Raw genomic sequence first — 18,414 nt, 5'->3', positions numbered from 1 at the left:
ATAATGACGGATTTAGTTTTATAGTGACTTCACCATAAGAGAATGTTACCCAAATCATCCAGGTTAAAGAACCTCTTTTTCCAGGAGTTTTCAAAGAACTGACATTCTATAGAATGTGCTCTGGAAAAGCAATGGCACACAGTGAAAAGGCCCTTCTTCAGTAATAACTAAAGAAGAAAGCAGAGATGGGTCCTTAATTTTCTAAGGTCTAATTTTTGTCTAACTAATTGAAAACAGTAGAATTGTAATGTCTCGATGATGATTTTATTAAAGGAATGGAGTGTTTTTAATACATTCAATTTCAATTAAGAAATCATTTTCCATCCTGAATTTCAAGATTTGAAGTGAGAAATAAAGACTGAATTTATCACTTATTCACAACAAGTATAACATCAGACACAAGTTATTGGAAGTGGTCATAAAATATTACCAGGCGCAGGAAGCTTGTCTGACAGTTGATGCAGGTTTTCTGCAGATTCTTCATACAGACTAAAATTAAAAGGGAAATTAGGGAAAAAAGAAAAAGCACACAGACATATTTTCAGCAGATAATCATAGTAATTACATGGCAATATTATTTAAATGTTTCTATGTACCAGACACTGTAAAGTATGTTAGATACATTATCTCACTTGACCCTGTTGGCAATCCTATGGGGTAACACTATATTACTACTACTCCTCCCACTTTCAATAACTTCCCTAAAGTCACATAACTAGTAGCTGGGAATCTTAGGATTCAAACGCAGAGTACAATTCTTAGCTACATCCAACAACCAAACTAGCCAAATAAATAATGCCTTAAATTATATCTAGTGTATTAACAGAAATCCTAACTAAATAGACCAGGCATTTTCCTGAACCCTGAAAGTAAGGTATTGCTAAGAGTTTGCTAAAGCAGGATGCTGCCTTTTTCTGAATGGTACATCAAGATTCAGCCAAGCAAGGAAGCACAGCCCAGCCCTCGCTAGAGAATATGATATTGTCCTTGGACTTCTTCACAACTTACTAGTTTTATCCATATGATGAATTTTTTTTCTCAAAATAGTTTAAGGCATTTTTTTATGTTCTAGTTCTTAGGCTCCCTCTTGTGGAAATAATTATTACGACACTTCCCAGATACACTTTTACACTTTTAATGCAGTTGCTGTCGAGTCGATTCCGACTCATAGCGACCCTATAGGACAGAGTAGAACTGCCCCTTAGGGTTTCCTAGGGGCAGCTGGTGGATTCAAACTTCCAACTGTTTGGTTAGCAGCCGAGCTCTTAACCACTGTGCCACCACGGCTCCTACTTTTACATTAAAAAAAGTCGTCTTTTAATAGTGGTAGGGAAAAGCACACAGTGATAAAGCTTTAAGGCTGGAAAGTACCTTATACATCATCTAAAATGACTCCAGCATCTTATGGACGGGAAAACGAAGGACCAGAGAAGCTAAGTGATCAGCCTGGAAGTGACTAGAGACCTCCACTACCTGGTTCAATGGTCTTTCCACCATTCCACAATGTCCCCCTTCATCACCCATTAAACCAAACCCATTGCCGTCGAGTCGATTCCGACTCATAGCGACCCTACAGGACAGAGTAGAACTGCCCCATATGGTTTTCAAGGAACGCCTGGTGGATTCGAACTGCTGACCTTTTGGTTAGCAGCTGTAGCTCTTAACCACTATGCTACCAGGGTTTCCCCCTCTTCATTACTCAGCATAAATACAATCTAAAAAATGGAAAAGGGAATATTTAAAGTCTGTAGGTATTTGTAGAAATACTTCTATACACAGCTACTGAAATAAAAGCAGTTTTCTATTATAAAACACTATGGAAGACTACAAATAAAATGTATTAACTCTGAGACATACACAGGATATCACATGAAGAAAAGAAACCATAACAAAATATTATCACCTGGGTCAGCTTATAAATAATACTATAACTCAAAAAACTTAAAACTGAACTGAATTATGTATACAATCCTCAAAAATTTTATGGATTTTAAACAAGTATCTGAAATGCTGAAAATACACATAAATTGAAGAAATCACATATTTCTTCCTCAAATAGCAAAATGAAAATGGTGCTTTGTTTTGAATGTCAGCTAAATAGGTGTCTATTCGAGTTCTTAAAATATAATACCACACAGAAATATAGCTTCAAGAAAGTGGCATTTAATTAAAACATCACTTTTCTGTGATTCCTGCAATTATGTAACCTTAAGAAGGTAAATATTTTCAGATACCAACTTTTACCTTTTAAATAACTTTATTCAAATAAAAGGCCTGAGTTGAAATTTTCAATTAGTTAAAACTTCCCCACTATTGCTGCTGGAAAATCTCCTCGGCATCCTTATGGCCTAAAATAACAGACGCTATAAAAGCACATAAACATACTCAGCCAAGCACAAGGATTCCCTGCCGTTACTATCTTCTTCCTCAAAGCAATCAACAGCACTCAAACACTCTTCGATATTTGTTTGAAGAACATCTTCGATTTCATCTTTTTCTGTATCAAAATGTATCTCTTCCCAGTCAGAACTACAAAACTAATAAATCAAAACATTGCATTAACTAATGGATTCGTGGAATTAGTTACATTAACAAAGACATTCTCCAACAATTACTTTTTATTTATATTACCTGATAAAATCCACACATTGCCTGCACTGCAAAGAACCACTTCCTGGAACCAGGTATACCACCCACGGAACAGGCTGGAAAGCAGAATCACACTTGTTAGTAGACAGGCACGCCACGAATAAGCACCTATCACAGCATATACGCTCAGGCATCACAGCATAACTTGATATATATTACAGAGTTCTCTAAGTTACATATGTTTTGTGTGTCTTTTTAAAAACTCTGCTGAAAACGCACAGAACAATTGCCTAAATAGCAAAAGTCTTCACTCACGATGAATACTCTGCTTTTTTTAGTTCGTTACAATTCAAAATCCATGTTCATTATTTTCATCATGTCAAACATTAAAACCTACTATAAAGATGTTGAAAAATACACCACCAAATAATAGAAAAAAATCACACACGTCATTTTAGTGAAAATGTTTCCCTCGTCAAAGACCATGTAGAAATTGGGGTTTGGTTCAGCCTGACTGGAAACAGAGCATTAAAGAGCAACTATGGCTACAAGAGAAGGAAGATGCTCTTCTCAGAGAACAGCATGTTATATGAAGAAAAGAGGTGAAGAGTCATCAGGGTGCAGGTCAGAAGTGTCGTGAAGAATTTAGAACTACGCACAGCAGGAGGATTCAGTGGGGCAAGGAGAAGTGTGGTAGCTATCCACAGAAACTAGGTAAGATGCCTAGTGCTGAGATGCCAAGCCTTCTACAATATCCCAGCAGAAGACTCTACCTCCTACTTCTTTAATAGGAGCTATTAGGGAGTAACTCTCATAAGATCCTGTTATTAAACATGCAACCCTGCTTGCGTTCCCATTCAGTCTTTCCTCGTTCCTTCCTGTTAACATGTAAGATGCATTACCCTCTCAATTCCAGACCACCCCTCAGACCTCCTCTGGGACCCAGGCTGGTTGGTGATTGTACTATTTTTTCTCTTCAGTCTCTCCACTCTGCCAGTTCCTTCCCATTAGCATTAAATATGCACAATAATATGCACAAATTATTTTTAAGAAGTGGAGGGGGGCTCCATTTAAACCTACCTCCATCTCTCTGGTTACTATTTCCCTTTCTTTACTCTGCTTCAAGGATACACATTTTGAAAGTGCTGTCTACAAGACTGCCTCCATTTCCTCGTTGACTTTCCCACCCCCACAAATCCACTGCAGTCTGAAGCTACACTCACCTGCCGCCAACAGCTGACATATTACCAAGCCTAACAGACATTTTTAGTTCTGTTCTCACTGACCTCTCCGCATAGGAGTAAGAGGGAGGAATCAAACAGGACACAAGTCTTAGTCATCTAGTGCCGCGAAACAGAAATAACACAAGTGGATGGCTTTAACAAAGAGAAGTTTATTCTCCCACAGTTCAGTAGGCTAGAAGCCCGAATTCAGGGCACCAGCTCCAGGGGAAGGCTCTCTCTGTCAGCTCTGGAGGAAGGTCCTTGTCATCAGTCTTCCCTAGGTCTGGCAGCATCTCAGCACAGGAACCTCAGGTCCAAAGGACACACTCTGCTCCTTTCGTGTTGGTGTGAGGTCCCCCATGTCTCTCTGCTCAATTCTCTCTTTTATATCTCAAGATAGATTGGCTTAAGACATTATCTAATCTTGTAGACCTCGTCAGCATAACTGCCACTAATCCATTTTATTACATCATAGTGGTAGGATTTACAACACATAGGGAAATCACATCAGAAGATAAAATGATAGAAAATCATACAAGGGAATCATGACCTAGCCAAGTTGACAGATGTTTTGGGGGGAAACAATTCAATCCATGACAATGCATTTGACTACTTTCCCCTTGAGACATAAGGAACTTGAGGATTGTGACAACTGTCGTTCTGGCTGCTCCTCCTCATTCCTTTCAGTGCTCTTGTTCGGTCCTCAGGATTCCGTCTGAGATCCTCTCCCCTTCCCACTGTGCATCAGCACTGCCATCCTCTCTCACTGCTTCCGCTGACATCCATCCATTGCTGATGCTATAATCTCTGTCTACACCCTACTCTGACTTGGGAGTTCCAGATACAGGTATCCAGCTTTTAAAAACATTTCCACTTTGACATCTTACAGGCAACTAGCCACATGTTCCAAATTGAAAATGTTTCAGACTAATCACAGGTTTCAAATTGAACATGTCTCATTCCCTCTAAATCTGTTCTTTCTATCTCACTAAATGCTACCACCACACCTTTACCCAAGCCAGAGACCTAATGTCATCCTTGATCCCTTTCTCACTCTTCCCTTCTCCTAAACCACACCAATTTACCACTAAGTCTGGTGGAGTCTACCTCCATTATTTCCTTCGAATCTATTCATTTTCCTCCATCATTTCTCAGCTGACCTTCTGCAGCAGTCTCTTCATATTCATATTCTCCTCTAACCTGTCTAGTATACTGCAGCCAGAATACTTCCAAAGCACAGACTGGATCATGTATCTTGCTTCCTTAACGCTCTGAATGGCTGCTGATTACCATTAGGAAAAAGCTCAAACTCCATGACATGATTTGAAAAACCCTCCTCATAGCTATGCCTGTCTAGCTTTATCTCAATTTCAGTCATGTTGCACTTCTTGTTCCTCAGACTTGCCATCTATCGAAAGCAAGGATCCTAGCGTGGTAGGAAATGCAGTACAGGCAGCTCTCTCTTTGCACAACTCCGGTAAATTCAGATTTCAGTTACCATGATTTAAACAGCACTAGTCCCCCATCGGAAACCCTGGTGGCATAGTCGTTAAGTGCTACAGTTGCTACCAAAGGGTCGGCAGTTGGAATCTGCCAGGCGCTCCTTGGAAACTCTATGGGGGGCAGTTCTACTCTATCCTATAGGGTCGCTATGAGTCGGAATCTACTCCACCACACTGGGTTTTTTTTTTTTTTTTTTTTTCGTCTTAGTCCCCCATCAGACCCCTGGTGGTGTAGCGGTTAAGAGCTTAGCTTAAAAGGTCAGCAGTTCAAATCCACCAGCTGCTCCTTGGAAACCCTATGAGGCAGTTCTACTCAGTTACCAGGGTATATTAACTGAAATCTATAAAGTAAAACTTCACTGCTAGCTTCTCAGTCCACAAATCATTACATAAATAAAAGATGTGCACATCATGATCAGTGGCCAATCACAATACTACTTTCAAAGCTGGCCACTGATTGGTCACTGCACATCTGCTGTTCAGTTCACATGCAGATAGCAAAACATGTCATTGTGTTGCCTCCTTGCCTCCTAGTGATAAACCCATGTGGTATTTTACAAAAATGGTAACTGGAAGAGGGAATTGGCCAAAAAAGATGAAAGTACACAAAGAAACAAAGAGTAATATGCTAGAAGAAGTTCTAGATACGCACGCAGAGGAACTTAGTTAATGAGCAAAGTGGTTGTGATGAAAGGATGAAGATGTCCCAGAGAAAATGATGCTGGCAAAAAAACTTCCCGTTAAAGCAACTCGGAAATTACACAACACCAAAAGTGCAAAGGATAAAACGTGGGAAGAAGATCCAAACTCAGAAAGAAGTCTGACAACTTACCAAAGGAAAAAAAGATGCACTGTTCAAACTACACTTGATAAGGTTTTTACGAAGAACTAAATCGATTTAATTCTCAATGTTTTTAATGTTTAAATTACTGTATTAAATATTAGCTTTACTTTTTTTGTCATTTCCCTATACATTTATAAACATTTCCCCATACATTTATAAACAACAGTAAGAGAATTTGTAATGCTTTGACAAATATCTTAAAGGTCATGGATTAACTAATTTTCCCAACTGATTATTACATTAAGATTCTTTGCGAAGTTTCAGCTTGCACAGTCATTTTTATGTGCGTAATACCATGCAAAATGAGCTTGCCTATAGAAAAAACTTCTACCCACACGAATGGAAAATTAAACAGCATTAGAACTCCTAGAATGTCCCAAGAGCTGTTTTACATATATAAATGAGGCGTAAATAAAATTAAGTATTTCTTGTAGTAATAGCGGTACTGACTTAAATTATACCAACGTGAAAAATTAACTGGAGTACTACTGGGACTTAGAAAACAGGGTAGAGCAGCACAGATATATTAGAAATCGTTTCTCAAAGGTGATAGTTGAAATTGAGAGATGAGAGGTTCTCTATTAAAAAAAAAAAAAAAAAAAGAGAGAGAGAGAGAGAGAAAGCAGCCAGTTGTATTACAGTGACCCTACTGGCCAGAGTAGAACTTCCTCACAGGGTTTCCAAGGAGCAGCTGGTGGATTCAAACTGCCAACCTTCTCATGAGCAGCCTGAGCTCTTAACCACTGCCCCACCAGGGCTTCATAATAAAAGAACAAAAGAGAAAGCAGCCAGTTGTATAGTCATAAGATCAAATTTATCAAAATGAGCACACTCTGCTTGGCATTTCCAGAACTTTCCTTCAGTTTTTATAGGAGCCCTGGTGGCACAGTGGTTAAGCATCTGGCTGCTAACCAAATGGTCTGCGGTTCGAATCCACCAGCTGCTCCTTGGAAACCTTATGGGGCAGTCCCTACTCTGTCCCATAGGGTTGCTATGAGTCAGAATCGACTCGATGGCAACCAGTTTGGGTTTTTTTTTCTTCAGCCTTTAGAGACTGATCTGTTCTGGCATTTCCATTTTCTGAGCCTTTACAGGGCACTCTCAGATAGAGGACAAGAAGAAGAAAAAGAGAGAAGACAACTATTAAAGAAGTAAGTAGATAGATTTGTATAATGCCAATAGAGACTAAAGGTCAAAAAAGTCACATATTGCAAAAATGTCAAAGCAAATAAGAATCAAGGTCATTGTGTTTAACAATTATGAAATACTTTAAAGAGAATGAGTAAGAGATAAAGATAGAAAAAGATAAATGACAAGAAAGTGGGTGTGGGAGCAAAAGCAATGCGTTTGTACTCTGGACGAGATTGGAAATTCTCCCCATAATCCCACATTACCCTATTTTATCCTGACCTAAAGAAAGGCAGGAAAATTCCATGAAGGGGGAAAAAACTGAAGATGAGAATCTAGAATAATTTTCATAACAACTTTATGACATTCAAGCAGCAGGAGGAGAGGGATAACATCTTTTCCAGTTCTGTATTCTCTTAGGTACTTCCCTCTCCCAGTGCCTGGCACACAGTCCACAAGTATTTTTTATGCTCCTAAATGACCAAATTAATTTAGTCTCCAACACAAATGCTGTGATAGAGAAAATGGGCGTACATTACACTTTGAACTCTAGTGTTCCAATGATCATGAAGATGGCACCAAAACAAACAAACAAAAAATGTTGCCATTGAATTGATTTTGACTCATAGTGACCCTGCACGACAGAGTAGAACGGCCCCACAGGGTTTCTAAGGCCGTAATCTTTACAGAAGCAGACTGCCACAGCTTTCTCTCGTGGAGCAGCTGGTGGGCTCGAACCACGAACTACCAACCTTTTGGTTGGCACCAAGCTCTCTTAACAACTGCACCACTAGGGCTCCTTGATGATGGCACAAGAGGGGGCAATGTTTCATCTGCAATACATAAGATCGCCATGAGTGGGAGCCAACTTGATAGCAACTAACAACAAAATGTTATACTTACCAGGGAAAGTGCTATCCTCTAGATTAATTGAAGCACTAATGCTTCTTTTCAGGAGGTGATAAACATTTGCAGCTCCTGTTAAGTCTGGAAAAGAAAAGACAGACTAACTGAATGAGTTCATAATCTAGGCCTATTCCAATTTCACTACCAGAGATTCTCAAGACCAGGAGGTTGCACATAAAAGAACTCCATGCTACTCAAGATCTATTTGAGTTTTGCTGTAGGAAATCTAAAGCACACAGAGAAAAGAAGAAAGCCGGTTCCTGGTTTGTACATGCCAGCCAGTTAACACAAATCCCAAACTCCTCCAAAAGAACGGTATTAAACAGAGGGAAGGGAAACCTTCATTACAGACCCTTCCTCCACAAAATGCCTGCTCCTTCAAAACAAACATACAAATAAAATGTAATACAAAGTCTAAACAGGTGCACCAAAAAGCAGTGGAATCGAAAACGGTTAAAATTGTTTTACACTTAGCGTTTGCTTTTAAACTAACGTTATTTGTGAGACGTCTCCTCCCGTTAAAATGTAAACTCTAGGAAAGCAACAACCGTTTTCATCTTATTCTTTTCTGCATTACCTGCATTTGAAACACAGGAGATAGGAATAGTGAAAGAATGCACCCATTACCAACAAACAGAACTTCCTTTATTAACCCGAAACAAACCCAAACCCGCTGCCGTCGAGTCGATTCCGACTCATAGCGACCCTACAGGAGTAGAATTGCCCCGTACAGTTTCCAAGGAGCGCCTGGCGGATTTGAACTGCCGACCTTTAGGTCAGCAGCCGTAGCACTTAACCACTACGCCATCAGGTTTCCTCCTTTACTAAAGCGCAGGGAATTTATTCAATTAAAATTTTACTGAGGCAGACATACTTATTGAATGCATACATTTCCAAAGAGCAGAATTCTCATAACCAAAATATGGGGAATTTAATCAGATACATTTTTACAGTGCCAATAACTTCTGAGCACTGGAATCTTGCATCCACAGATTCGTCTCTATTTTTCCATGAAGACGATGGCACTTGTTCCGCCCTTATTAAATCTGCCGAGATCGGCTCGTAGCTTTCCGGGACAACTCAAACACACCTGGACCACAAACTCCACCTTCCCCGCCTCGCCTGCCGTTCCCGCCCTTTCCTAGCCCAGCGCTTACCTGGCTGCTTCTCGTTGCCCTCAACCCGGGGCGCCCCTGGCCCGAGCTCCGCCTCCCCACTGGCCGCCGACAGGACCTTTCCTTCCCCCCAGATCACCAGCAGCAGGTACCGATCCATCTGCCCGAAGCCGACCCTCGTTTTAGGGCTCGGCTGACAGATCCGAACAGCCGCGCGCTAGTGACACACTTCCGGTTCCTAACCCTTTAGGTCGGCTGGAAACCGTGCGTCTGCTATCGGATTTCCGCAGCTCTTTTTCAACAAGTAGGGGCGTTTTGGGGAGTATACTTTCAATAACTGCCTGGCTTCCTCATTTCCTGACAAGATCGCTACCTGCGAGAAGATTGCAGGGGGCCCAGAAAAGGCAGAGAGGGAGACGAGGGCTGGGCTGGCTAGGAACTGTCATGCTTGAGTATGTGTGTTTCCCGCCGGGCCGATTGTGCTGTGTGACCGGCCCGGGGTCCTGGACAAAGGAAGAAGGTGGGGCTAGTGAGAGACCATGGCGAGCTTCTCTAAGGCGTCCCAGGTGAGCGCGGACTCTTGTGGCTTGATGAGGTTCATTACGTTGACTGAAGGAGGTTGATGGTTCGGGTGAGTTTAGTAGTGTAGCTGAGCCGCCAGGGAACTTCAGACCTTGGGCCAGGAGGTGCGTCGGGAAAGCACAGACAAATGTGTCGTGACTGTGGTCACCGCTTGCTCTTGTTGGCTCAAGACTAAGAGAAACTAGGGAGAAAGGCCTGGCGACCTACTTCTGGAAATTAGCCACTGAAAACTCAGTGGATCACAAGAGAATATTGTCTGATAGCGTGATGGAAGATGAGCCCCCTATGTTGGAAGGCACTCAAAAGGCACAGTGGCTGCAACAGTAGACCCGAGCGTGCTAACGACCGTGAAGATGGTGCAGGACGGGGCAAAGTTTCTTCTGTGAGTTGGTGCCAGCTCCACAGCAGTGACAAGACAGAAGTTTGCCTAGCTTGAGGTTCAGCAAGAAAGCTAGTGTGACTTGGGTCAGAGAGGAAAGAAGTAGCAGGAGAGGTCAGAGAGGCGTATCACATAGGGCCTTGGACACCATAGTAAGAATTTGTTTTGTACTCTGAATGAAATGGGAACCTATTATAGGGTTTTGAGCCAAGGAGTGACATGATCTGACTTAGATGTTAAAAGGAGCTCTTTGGATGCAGAGTTGAGAATGGACTGTTCTGCGATAGGGACTGGTGGAGTATAGGAGCAAAGAACCCATTTGGAGGCTATTGTAGTAATCCAGGCTAGAGAAGATCGGTAAAAATTAGGCTAATAACAGCGGAGTGTAGAAAAATGGTTGGGTTCTGAATACGTTTTAAAGACGGAGCCAGTAGGCTTTCCTGAATGATTGGTTGGGGACTGACAGCAAGAGGAGCAGAGATTACACTAGGGTTTTTTGTTTGAGTAACTAGACAGGTTTGTCATCAACTGGATAAGGAAGGCTGATGCTGAAGCAGGTTTCAGGTGGAAGAGTGAGAGTTCACTTTTGGATAGGTTGATCCTAGATGCCTCTTAGCTCAGTGATGCTCAAATTGTGGTTTCTTCCTTAAGCTGTTTGTTACCTGTCCATGATGAGGCAAATACAGAGTGTGAAAGTGTTTAGAAACTTATAGCAATTTGACATTATGGCAGCATTTTCGGGGTTTTTTGGCCTTTTTTTTTTTTTAAATGAAAGTATTGGTCTGCAGTAGATTTTGAAAAAACTGAACTTTCGCTACAGATGATTTGAGAAGCACTATCGTGCAGATGCCATGTGGGCAGTTGGAAACAAGTCTGGAGTTGGGGAAACAGGTTCAGGCTAGAGATGTATATTTGGGAATGATCAGCATACAGATGTCATTTGAAGGTATGAGACAGGATGAAGTCTTTGAGAAAATGAGTATAGATATAGAACAGAGGACGACAAAGAAATAGGTCCTGGGATATTTAACATTTATGAGGCAAGAGACAGGGAACAGCAAGCAAGGTAGGGGAAAAAACCAACAGAGGGTGGTGTCCTGGAAATCAAATGAAGAAAGAACATTCAAAAGTTAAAAAACCAAACCCCTTGCCGTTGAGTCAATTCCAACTCATAGCAACCCTATAGGACAGAGTAGAACTGCCCCCATAGAGTTTCCAAGGAGCTCCTGGTGGATTTGAACTGCCACCTCTTTGGTTAGCAGCCGTAGCACTTAACCACTACACCACCAGGGTTTCCCATTCAGGAGTTAGGAATGGTTAACTTTATTGAAGACTCAGAATTTACCCGTGGATTTAGCAACATGAAAGTCATGGTAACCTTGACAAGCAGTAAAGTGATGGTGATAGGTGTGGGGGTACAAAAGCCAGGTTGGCGTTCGTTGAAAAGAGAAATTAGAGTAAAGGCACTCTTTGGAAGAGTTTTGCTGCAAAGGAGAGGAAAGAAATGAGGCAGTAGCCCATGGGAAGTAAGGTCAAGAGCTGCTTTTTTTTTTTTTTATTATAGGGAATTTTAAACATATATAAAAGTATCACCCAGTTTCAAACAAACAAAAACTCATTTCATCTGTACCCTCATCTATTTCTCTCCATCCCTTATTATTTTGAGGTAAATCCCAGGCTCATATTATTTCACTGGTAAATTTTGAGTATGTTCTCTAAAAAATTAAGACTTTAAAAAATGTAATTTCAATACTGTTTAACAAAGCTAAAAGAAAAAGTAACTATTTCCTTAATAGGATCAAATATCCAGTAAGAGTTCAAAATTCCAGTTGTCATAGGTAATATATATATGAATATACATATATAATTAATAGACATGAAAGGGACATGTCATACTCTTATTTGTCCAGCATATCTCAGCATTCCTTTTTTATTTAATTTTATTGTGAAATAAAACAATTTAACCATTTTTTAGTGTCCAATTCAGTGACATAAAGTGTATTCACCACGTAGTGCTTTTTTTTTTTGAGTCATTCTGAACTCAGGAGTTTAAACATATTTGATGTGCTTCGTTCCATTGCAGTCTTTATTCTTACTGATGGCCAAAACAAACTTGTAAGATGGGCGAAGTAACAGCATATTTCTGGTGGGAAAGGTCCGTAGTTCTATAACTTTTTATTTATTTTTTTAAATGGCTGCTGATATGCCCGTAAGTCATTCATCCGTTCCCCCACTGGTGAATCTGTACTGTTTCTAGTTTTGCTGCTCATGCAGTGTAGTGATAAGTATCACTGTTTGGAAACCCTGGTGGCGTAGTGGTTAAGTAGTAGGGCTGCTACCCAAAAGGTCGGAAGTTCGAATCCACCAGACGCTCCTTGGAAACTCTATGGGGCACTTCTCTTCCGTACTATAGGGTCGCTATGGGTCGGAATAGACTCGAAGGTGATGGGTTTGGTTTTTTGGTGCACTCAAAAAAAAAAAAAAAAAACACCCAGACACATTGCCATCCAGTTAATTCCAATTCATAGCGACCCTGTAAGACAGAGTTGAACTGCCTCATAGGGTTCCCAAGAAGCACCTGGAGGATTTGAACTGCTGACTTTTTGGTGAGCAGCCATAGCTCTTAACTGTGCACTCAGATATGTATTTATACTAGAGCTTTTATTTCTCTAGATTTCCTAGGATGGAATTACTGCATAGATGTTTTTGTTTTGGAAGAGATTTTACTAGATACCACCTGTATCTTATATTAAGTTCCTCAGTTCTATTTCTGTAATCTTTATTATGTTCTTCTGATCTATTTGACTGTTTCTTTGCCAATAATATGCTGTTTTGATGTACTGTGGCTTTAAAGTATTTTTAAATCTGGAATGGCAAGCTGCCCTGCTTCCCCGTTAGTATTCTTTGTCATAACATTCTTGGCTATCCCAAGACAGTTACACATTTATTTTTCCTGAAGATTCCCCCCTTCCACTAGATTCTAAGTCTAGTGGAAGTGGTGATTGAAAGAATACTCTGATGCTTGGATAATGCTTATTGGGGAAGTGGAAGGGCAGAGCAAGACTAGAAGCAGGGAGGCTAGTTAGGAAGCTATTGTAGGCCGTATGAGACATGGTGATGAGCTGAATTAGTAGGACAATGTCGGTGGAGATGTTGTCAGATGCTGCTGACAAGTCAAAAAGTTTTGGACAGAAAAGTAACCAATGAATTTGCAGCAAGAGTCAGACAAGGCGAAGATGAGTACATATGCTAGCAGATTTATTGTTTTGATGAGAACATGAGTTCTCATTTCAGTAGTTTTTTTTTATTTTTACTCTTAATTCAGTTAGATCATAAACTGAGCATGGTTGGGAAAGAGTTTGGGCTAGAAACTGTCTTTATTTGTAGATGTAGTTGTCTTTGTAGAAAATCCTGTGGAATCTATAAAAAGCTACTAGAACTTAAAAAGTATATTTAGCAAAGTTGCAGGATACAAGGTCAGTATACAAAAATGAAGCGTATTTCTATATACTAGCAACAGACAATTAGAGATTGAAATTTAAAACAGTACTGTCTACAGTAGCATCAAAATATATGGAACACTGAGGACTAAATCTGACAGAAGATGTGTGGGGGAATGAGGTAGATGTCAAGAGAGAGAAACAGTCCAACTGCTGAGCAGGTTTATATAAAGATCTTTTTTTCCAGTAATAGAAATGAAAACAAAACAAAAAACTTCTTCAGCGATAGTTTCTTTTTACAAAGTAGTTATTGACATTAACTGTACAATACATGTGATGGTATAGTAATAAACTCATTTATTTCCATTTTAATTAGAATTTTCTTTATCTTTTCTTCGTTTTTTTTTTGTCCCAAGCAATGGGCCACTTTTGGGCGAGTGTGGTATCTCTTAGATGGGAAAATGCAGCCCCCTGGCAAACTTGCTGCTATGGCATCAGTAAAGCTTCAAGGATTGCACAAGCCCGTGTACCATCAACTGAGTGAGTATTATTTAAGACCTTTCTGTTATTAACAACCATCATTTTCATGCCAGAATAGAATCTTGGAGACAGTTGTCTGGGCTGCTTTTCAGGGCCCCCTTTTTTTTCTGGGTACCCTTTATTCCATTCTTGCTAAAAACTTAACAGGCACTAAATAATCTGGCTTATTCATAGGAAAACCATAGTGATCAGTTTGCCTGGGACAACCCCAGTTTACAGCATTACCCTAGCAAAATTTTCAGTAGCACCTCCTTTCCCTCTCAGAAGTACCCTGATTTGGATGATAAATGGTCACTTTTATACAGGTCTCTTCACATAGTGGCATTTGCATTTTCATAGAAAGTTTTTGAAAATGAGGAACTAAGCTTGCGCTTTCTTCTAAAAACTATTCCGCCTAGAAAAATAGAGAGTCTTCTCTTATAAAACCGTTTCCTCTAGAAAAATATATAGACCTGTGTAGGCATAGAAAGTTTACTCTTCACTCTTTTGAAACGATAGCTTTGCTTTTTGTATCCTTTTTTTTTTTTTTAAAGCAAAACAGAAGTTGTTTTCATACTGGAAGGGTTCTGCTTATAGGTGTTGTCATGGACTGAATTGTGTCAGCTTGGCTAGGCCATGATTCCCAGTAGTTTGTGATTGTCCTCCATTTTGTCATTTTCCTACGTATTATAAATAATAATCTCTGCCTGTGGTTAAAGAGGATTAGGGTGGGATATAATACCTTTGCTCAGGTCACATCCCTGATCCAATGTAAAGGGAGTTTCCCTGAGGTGTGGCCTGTACCACCTTTTATCTTACAAGAGATAAAAGGAAAGGGAAGGGAGCAGAGAGTGGGGGACCTCTTACCACCAAGAAAACAGTGCTGGGAGCAGAGCGTATCTTTTGGACCCGAGGTTCTTGCGTGGAGGAGCTCCTAGTCCAGGGGAAGATTAATGACAAGGGCCTTTCTGCAGAGCCAACAGAGGGAAAGCCTTTCCTGTGGACCCCCTGAATTTTGACTTCTTAGCTTACTAAAAAAAAAATAGACTGTAAGAAAATAAATGTCTCTTTGTTAAAGCTATCCACTTGTAGCATTTCTGCTATAGCAGCACAAGATGACTGAGATAGATGTTAAAGTAATTTTGGTTGACTTCACTTACCTAAGCACTTGAGTGACCACGCTACCAGGTTCTGTTGTCAATTCTTAGTCGTCATCTTCCTAGACCTGTCAGCAGCATTTGCTGCAGTTGATCACATTTTGTGTAATTTTTTATTGTGAAACGTATCAAACATACAAAGGGGTATATATAAATATATGTATAGTTTAAAGGAAACTGACAATAATAATTACAAACTCATAGAATTGTTTAGTTGTTTAGTATTTTAGATATTTTGTTTAGCCCCCTCATTGACAGATGAGAAAACTAAAATCAGAAGGATAAAGTGACTTTCTCACTGTCACTCGGCTGTATTATACTTGAAACTGAGACTAGAACCCAGCCGCCTGATTCCTCAACTAGGACTGATTCCGCTTCACTGGGGTGATTCTGCATCTAGTTACACTGTGTTTGGCTTTCGTGCTTCTTTGTTTTTTTCTTAGCAATGGTATTGGCAGAGTAATAAACAAGATCTCTTAGGTCGTCTTAATAGAAATTCGAATTGTACAAAACCTGAGGGAAGGTAGAATTAGAAGTAGTCACCTAATTTCTTTCTTCAAGTATAGCACTTACCTGTCATTTGAAGTTTTGCCTCCTTAAAAAATAAACCAAACCTAACCCGTTGCCGTTGAGTGGGTAGTAACCCTATAGGACAGAGTAGAACTGCCCCATGGAGTTTCTAAGGAGCACCTAGTGGATTCGAACTGCCCGCCTTTTGGTTAACAGCTATAGCTTAACCACTACGCCACCAGGGTTTTCTCTGCCTCCTTACAAGTAGGTTATTTTTGCAAATGTATTCCTTAAGTACTGATGAATGAGCTTTCCCTCAGAACAACAAAAGAGCCGTGTGACTGCCTGGGAAGTCATCCCTTTCTAGTAATGGAGAATAGGTATTTTACAAAATTAGAAATTAGTGTTTTAAAGACTGGATTGCATTTTTGTTTCATGATTTTTAATATGTAATTTATATCAGGAAAACTTCTCATGTCCACAAGGTGTCACTAAAATCAGACTTAAAATTACAAGCAGTTTTCAGTTTATAAGTATGTTTTGTTTTAAGAATTTATTGCTAATGTTTAATAGTTTAATAAGTGTCTTTCAGTAACTAGTATATGCTCATAATCATTGTAAACATATTTATTTGAAAATTGACCTACACTTTCCCAGAAAAATATTATTGGTGGGTATGATTAACCCATAAGATATCTGAACAAAACAGGTAGGATGTATTAAATGGACCTTCATGAACTGTTCTGGAAAAACAACCTCTCGTAAGATTATTTTTTATGAAAAGTGTGGTCTGGGTCAAGATGGAAATGACGTGGAAACAGGAAAAGAGTTCCTCCTAGTTATAGCTGCCCTCCGGAATTTGGGACTTGGAAGCTCTTGATCATGTTTCTCTTTCACTGGTAGATGACAAGAAAGGGTACCTAGTGACTGCAGGAGTGTGACCTACTCTTCATGAGGACCCCACTCCTTTTACTGCCCAGGAAGTAATTAGTTGAGGAGGACTATGAGTGCATTTATCAGAAGCTGGGTGACCTTTCTTTAGCCTTATCTAAAGGATTTTGGAAAAAGATAGGCTTAATTACATTATATTTGATTCTGATGAGGTCAGAATTCCAGTATCGTTACTACTAATTTCTATATATTAAATGCAACTCTAAATATAAGTGAACATTTTGGCAAAGTTTACCTAGTGAGAGCAGCTTCCTATGGGTTGTATAATACCCGACAATGATAAGATACAAAGAAAAGATAAAAGAAAAAGGAAAGATAAAACAGCAAATATTAATAGGTGAATGAAACAAAATGTTTCTGATTTTAAATTTCTCTGATGTCAAAAAATAAAAAAGCCAAATTCATCCTAGACACTAAGCTCTTTTAAAATTCTTAATTTCTAAAAATAAATAAATAAAATTCTTAATTTTTAACCATTTAACATTTTCAGGTTCATAGTGCTTAATATATTACTAGGTTAAGTTTATAGTACTTGAAACTCATAAGAATTCAATGTTCTAAACATTTATAGAACACCAACTATGTATAAAGAACCATACTGGCCACCAAACACATAAAAAGATGCTTATCATCATTAGCCATCAGAAATGCAAATCAAAACCACAATGAGATACCATTTCACTCCTACTGGGATGGCTAAGATAAATCAGAAAATAACAAATGTTGGTGAGGATGTGGGGAAATTGGAACCCTTATCTTTTACTGGTGGGAATGCAAAATGGTACAGCCATTGTAGAAAACAGTGTGGCAATTCCTCAAAAAACTAAAAATAGAATTACCATATGACCCAGCTATTCTACTCCTAAGTATATACCCAAAAGACTTGAAAGCAGAGACTCAAACAGATAGTTGTACACCAGTGTTCATTACAGCACTATTCACAATAGCCAAAAGGTAGAAACAGCCTAAATGCCCATCAACAGATGAATGAATAAACAAAATACAGTAAATACATGAAACGGCATACTACCCAGCCAGTAAAAGAAATGAAGTCTTGATATATGCTACAGCATGGATGGAGCTTAAAAACATTATGCTGAGTGAAATAAGTCAATCACAAAAGGACAAATATTGTGTGACCTCACTTATGTAAAAAGACAAGAACGGGCAAATGTATAGAGACCAAAGTTTCTTAGTGGTTACCAGGGGCAAGAAGGAGGTGGGGAAAGGAGGCTTATTGCTTATGGGGTACTGAGTTTTGGCTTGTGGTGATAGAAAAATTGCACTGATTTTAAGGGTAGGGTTGCGTAACCCCAGTGGCATAGTAGTTAAGAGCTGTGGCTGCTAACCAAAAAAAAAAAAAAAAAGGTTGGCAGTTCAAATCCGCCATGTGCTCCTTGGAAACTCTGGGGCAGTTCCGCTCTGTCCTGCAGGGTCACTATGGGTCAGAATCGACTCGACGGCAACAGGTTTGGTTTTGGTTTTACGGATCTGTAAGTTGTATACCTATACAAAGTTGAATTGGTAAACATTGTGTGATACATGTATTTATAACAATGACCAAAAAAA

At 39.6% G+C, this 18,414-nt stretch overlaps 2 protein-coding genes across 7 annotated transcripts in view; one reads left to right on the top strand and one right to left on the bottom strand.

Annotated features, from left to right (window-relative positions):
* Positions 1 to 9,635, bottom strand: part of MTBP (MDM2 binding protein) — a 67,362-nt gene extending 57,727 nt beyond the window's left edge. For 2 of the 5 annotated variants that reach the window (XM_064268018.1, XM_064268017.1), the window contains exons 1-5: positions 9,350 to 9,633; positions 8,190 to 8,273; positions 2,632 to 2,705; positions 2,386 to 2,537; positions 431 to 489 (exon numbers count right to left, since the gene is read on the bottom strand). In XM_064268018.1, coding sequence (XP_064124088.1) covers positions 431 to 489; positions 2,386 to 2,537; positions 2,632 to 2,705; positions 8,190 to 8,273; positions 9,350 to 9,467 — 487 coding nt within the window. In that variant the 5' untranslated portion in view covers positions 9,468 to 9,633. The other 3 variants (XR_010317824.1, XM_003408168.4, XM_064268019.1) reach the window with 3 other exon arrangements.
* Positions 9,636 to 9,751: 116 nt separating this feature from the next.
* Positions 9,752 to 18,414, top strand: part of MRPL13 (mitochondrial ribosomal protein L13) — a 33,001-nt gene continuing 24,338 nt past the window's right edge. Inside the window, exons 1-2 of one of the 2 annotated variants that reach the window (XM_064268020.1) lie at positions 9,752 to 9,873; positions 14,125 to 14,248. In XM_064268020.1, the coding sequence (XP_064124090.1) occupies positions 9,847 to 9,873; positions 14,125 to 14,248 (151 nt within the window). In that variant the 5' untranslated portion in view covers positions 9,752 to 9,846. The remainder of the gene's footprint in view (positions 9,874 to 14,124; positions 14,249 to 18,414) is intronic. The other variant, XM_003408278.4, reaches the window with a different exon arrangement.

This window comes from Loxodonta africana, chromosome 14, assembly GCF_030014295.1.
Source record: "Loxodonta africana isolate mLoxAfr1 chromosome 14, mLoxAfr1.hap2, whole genome shotgun sequence".
NCBI lineage: Eukaryota > Metazoa > Chordata > Mammalia > Proboscidea > Elephantidae > Loxodonta > Loxodonta africana.
This window is presented reverse-complemented; position numbering and strand designations above follow the sequence as displayed.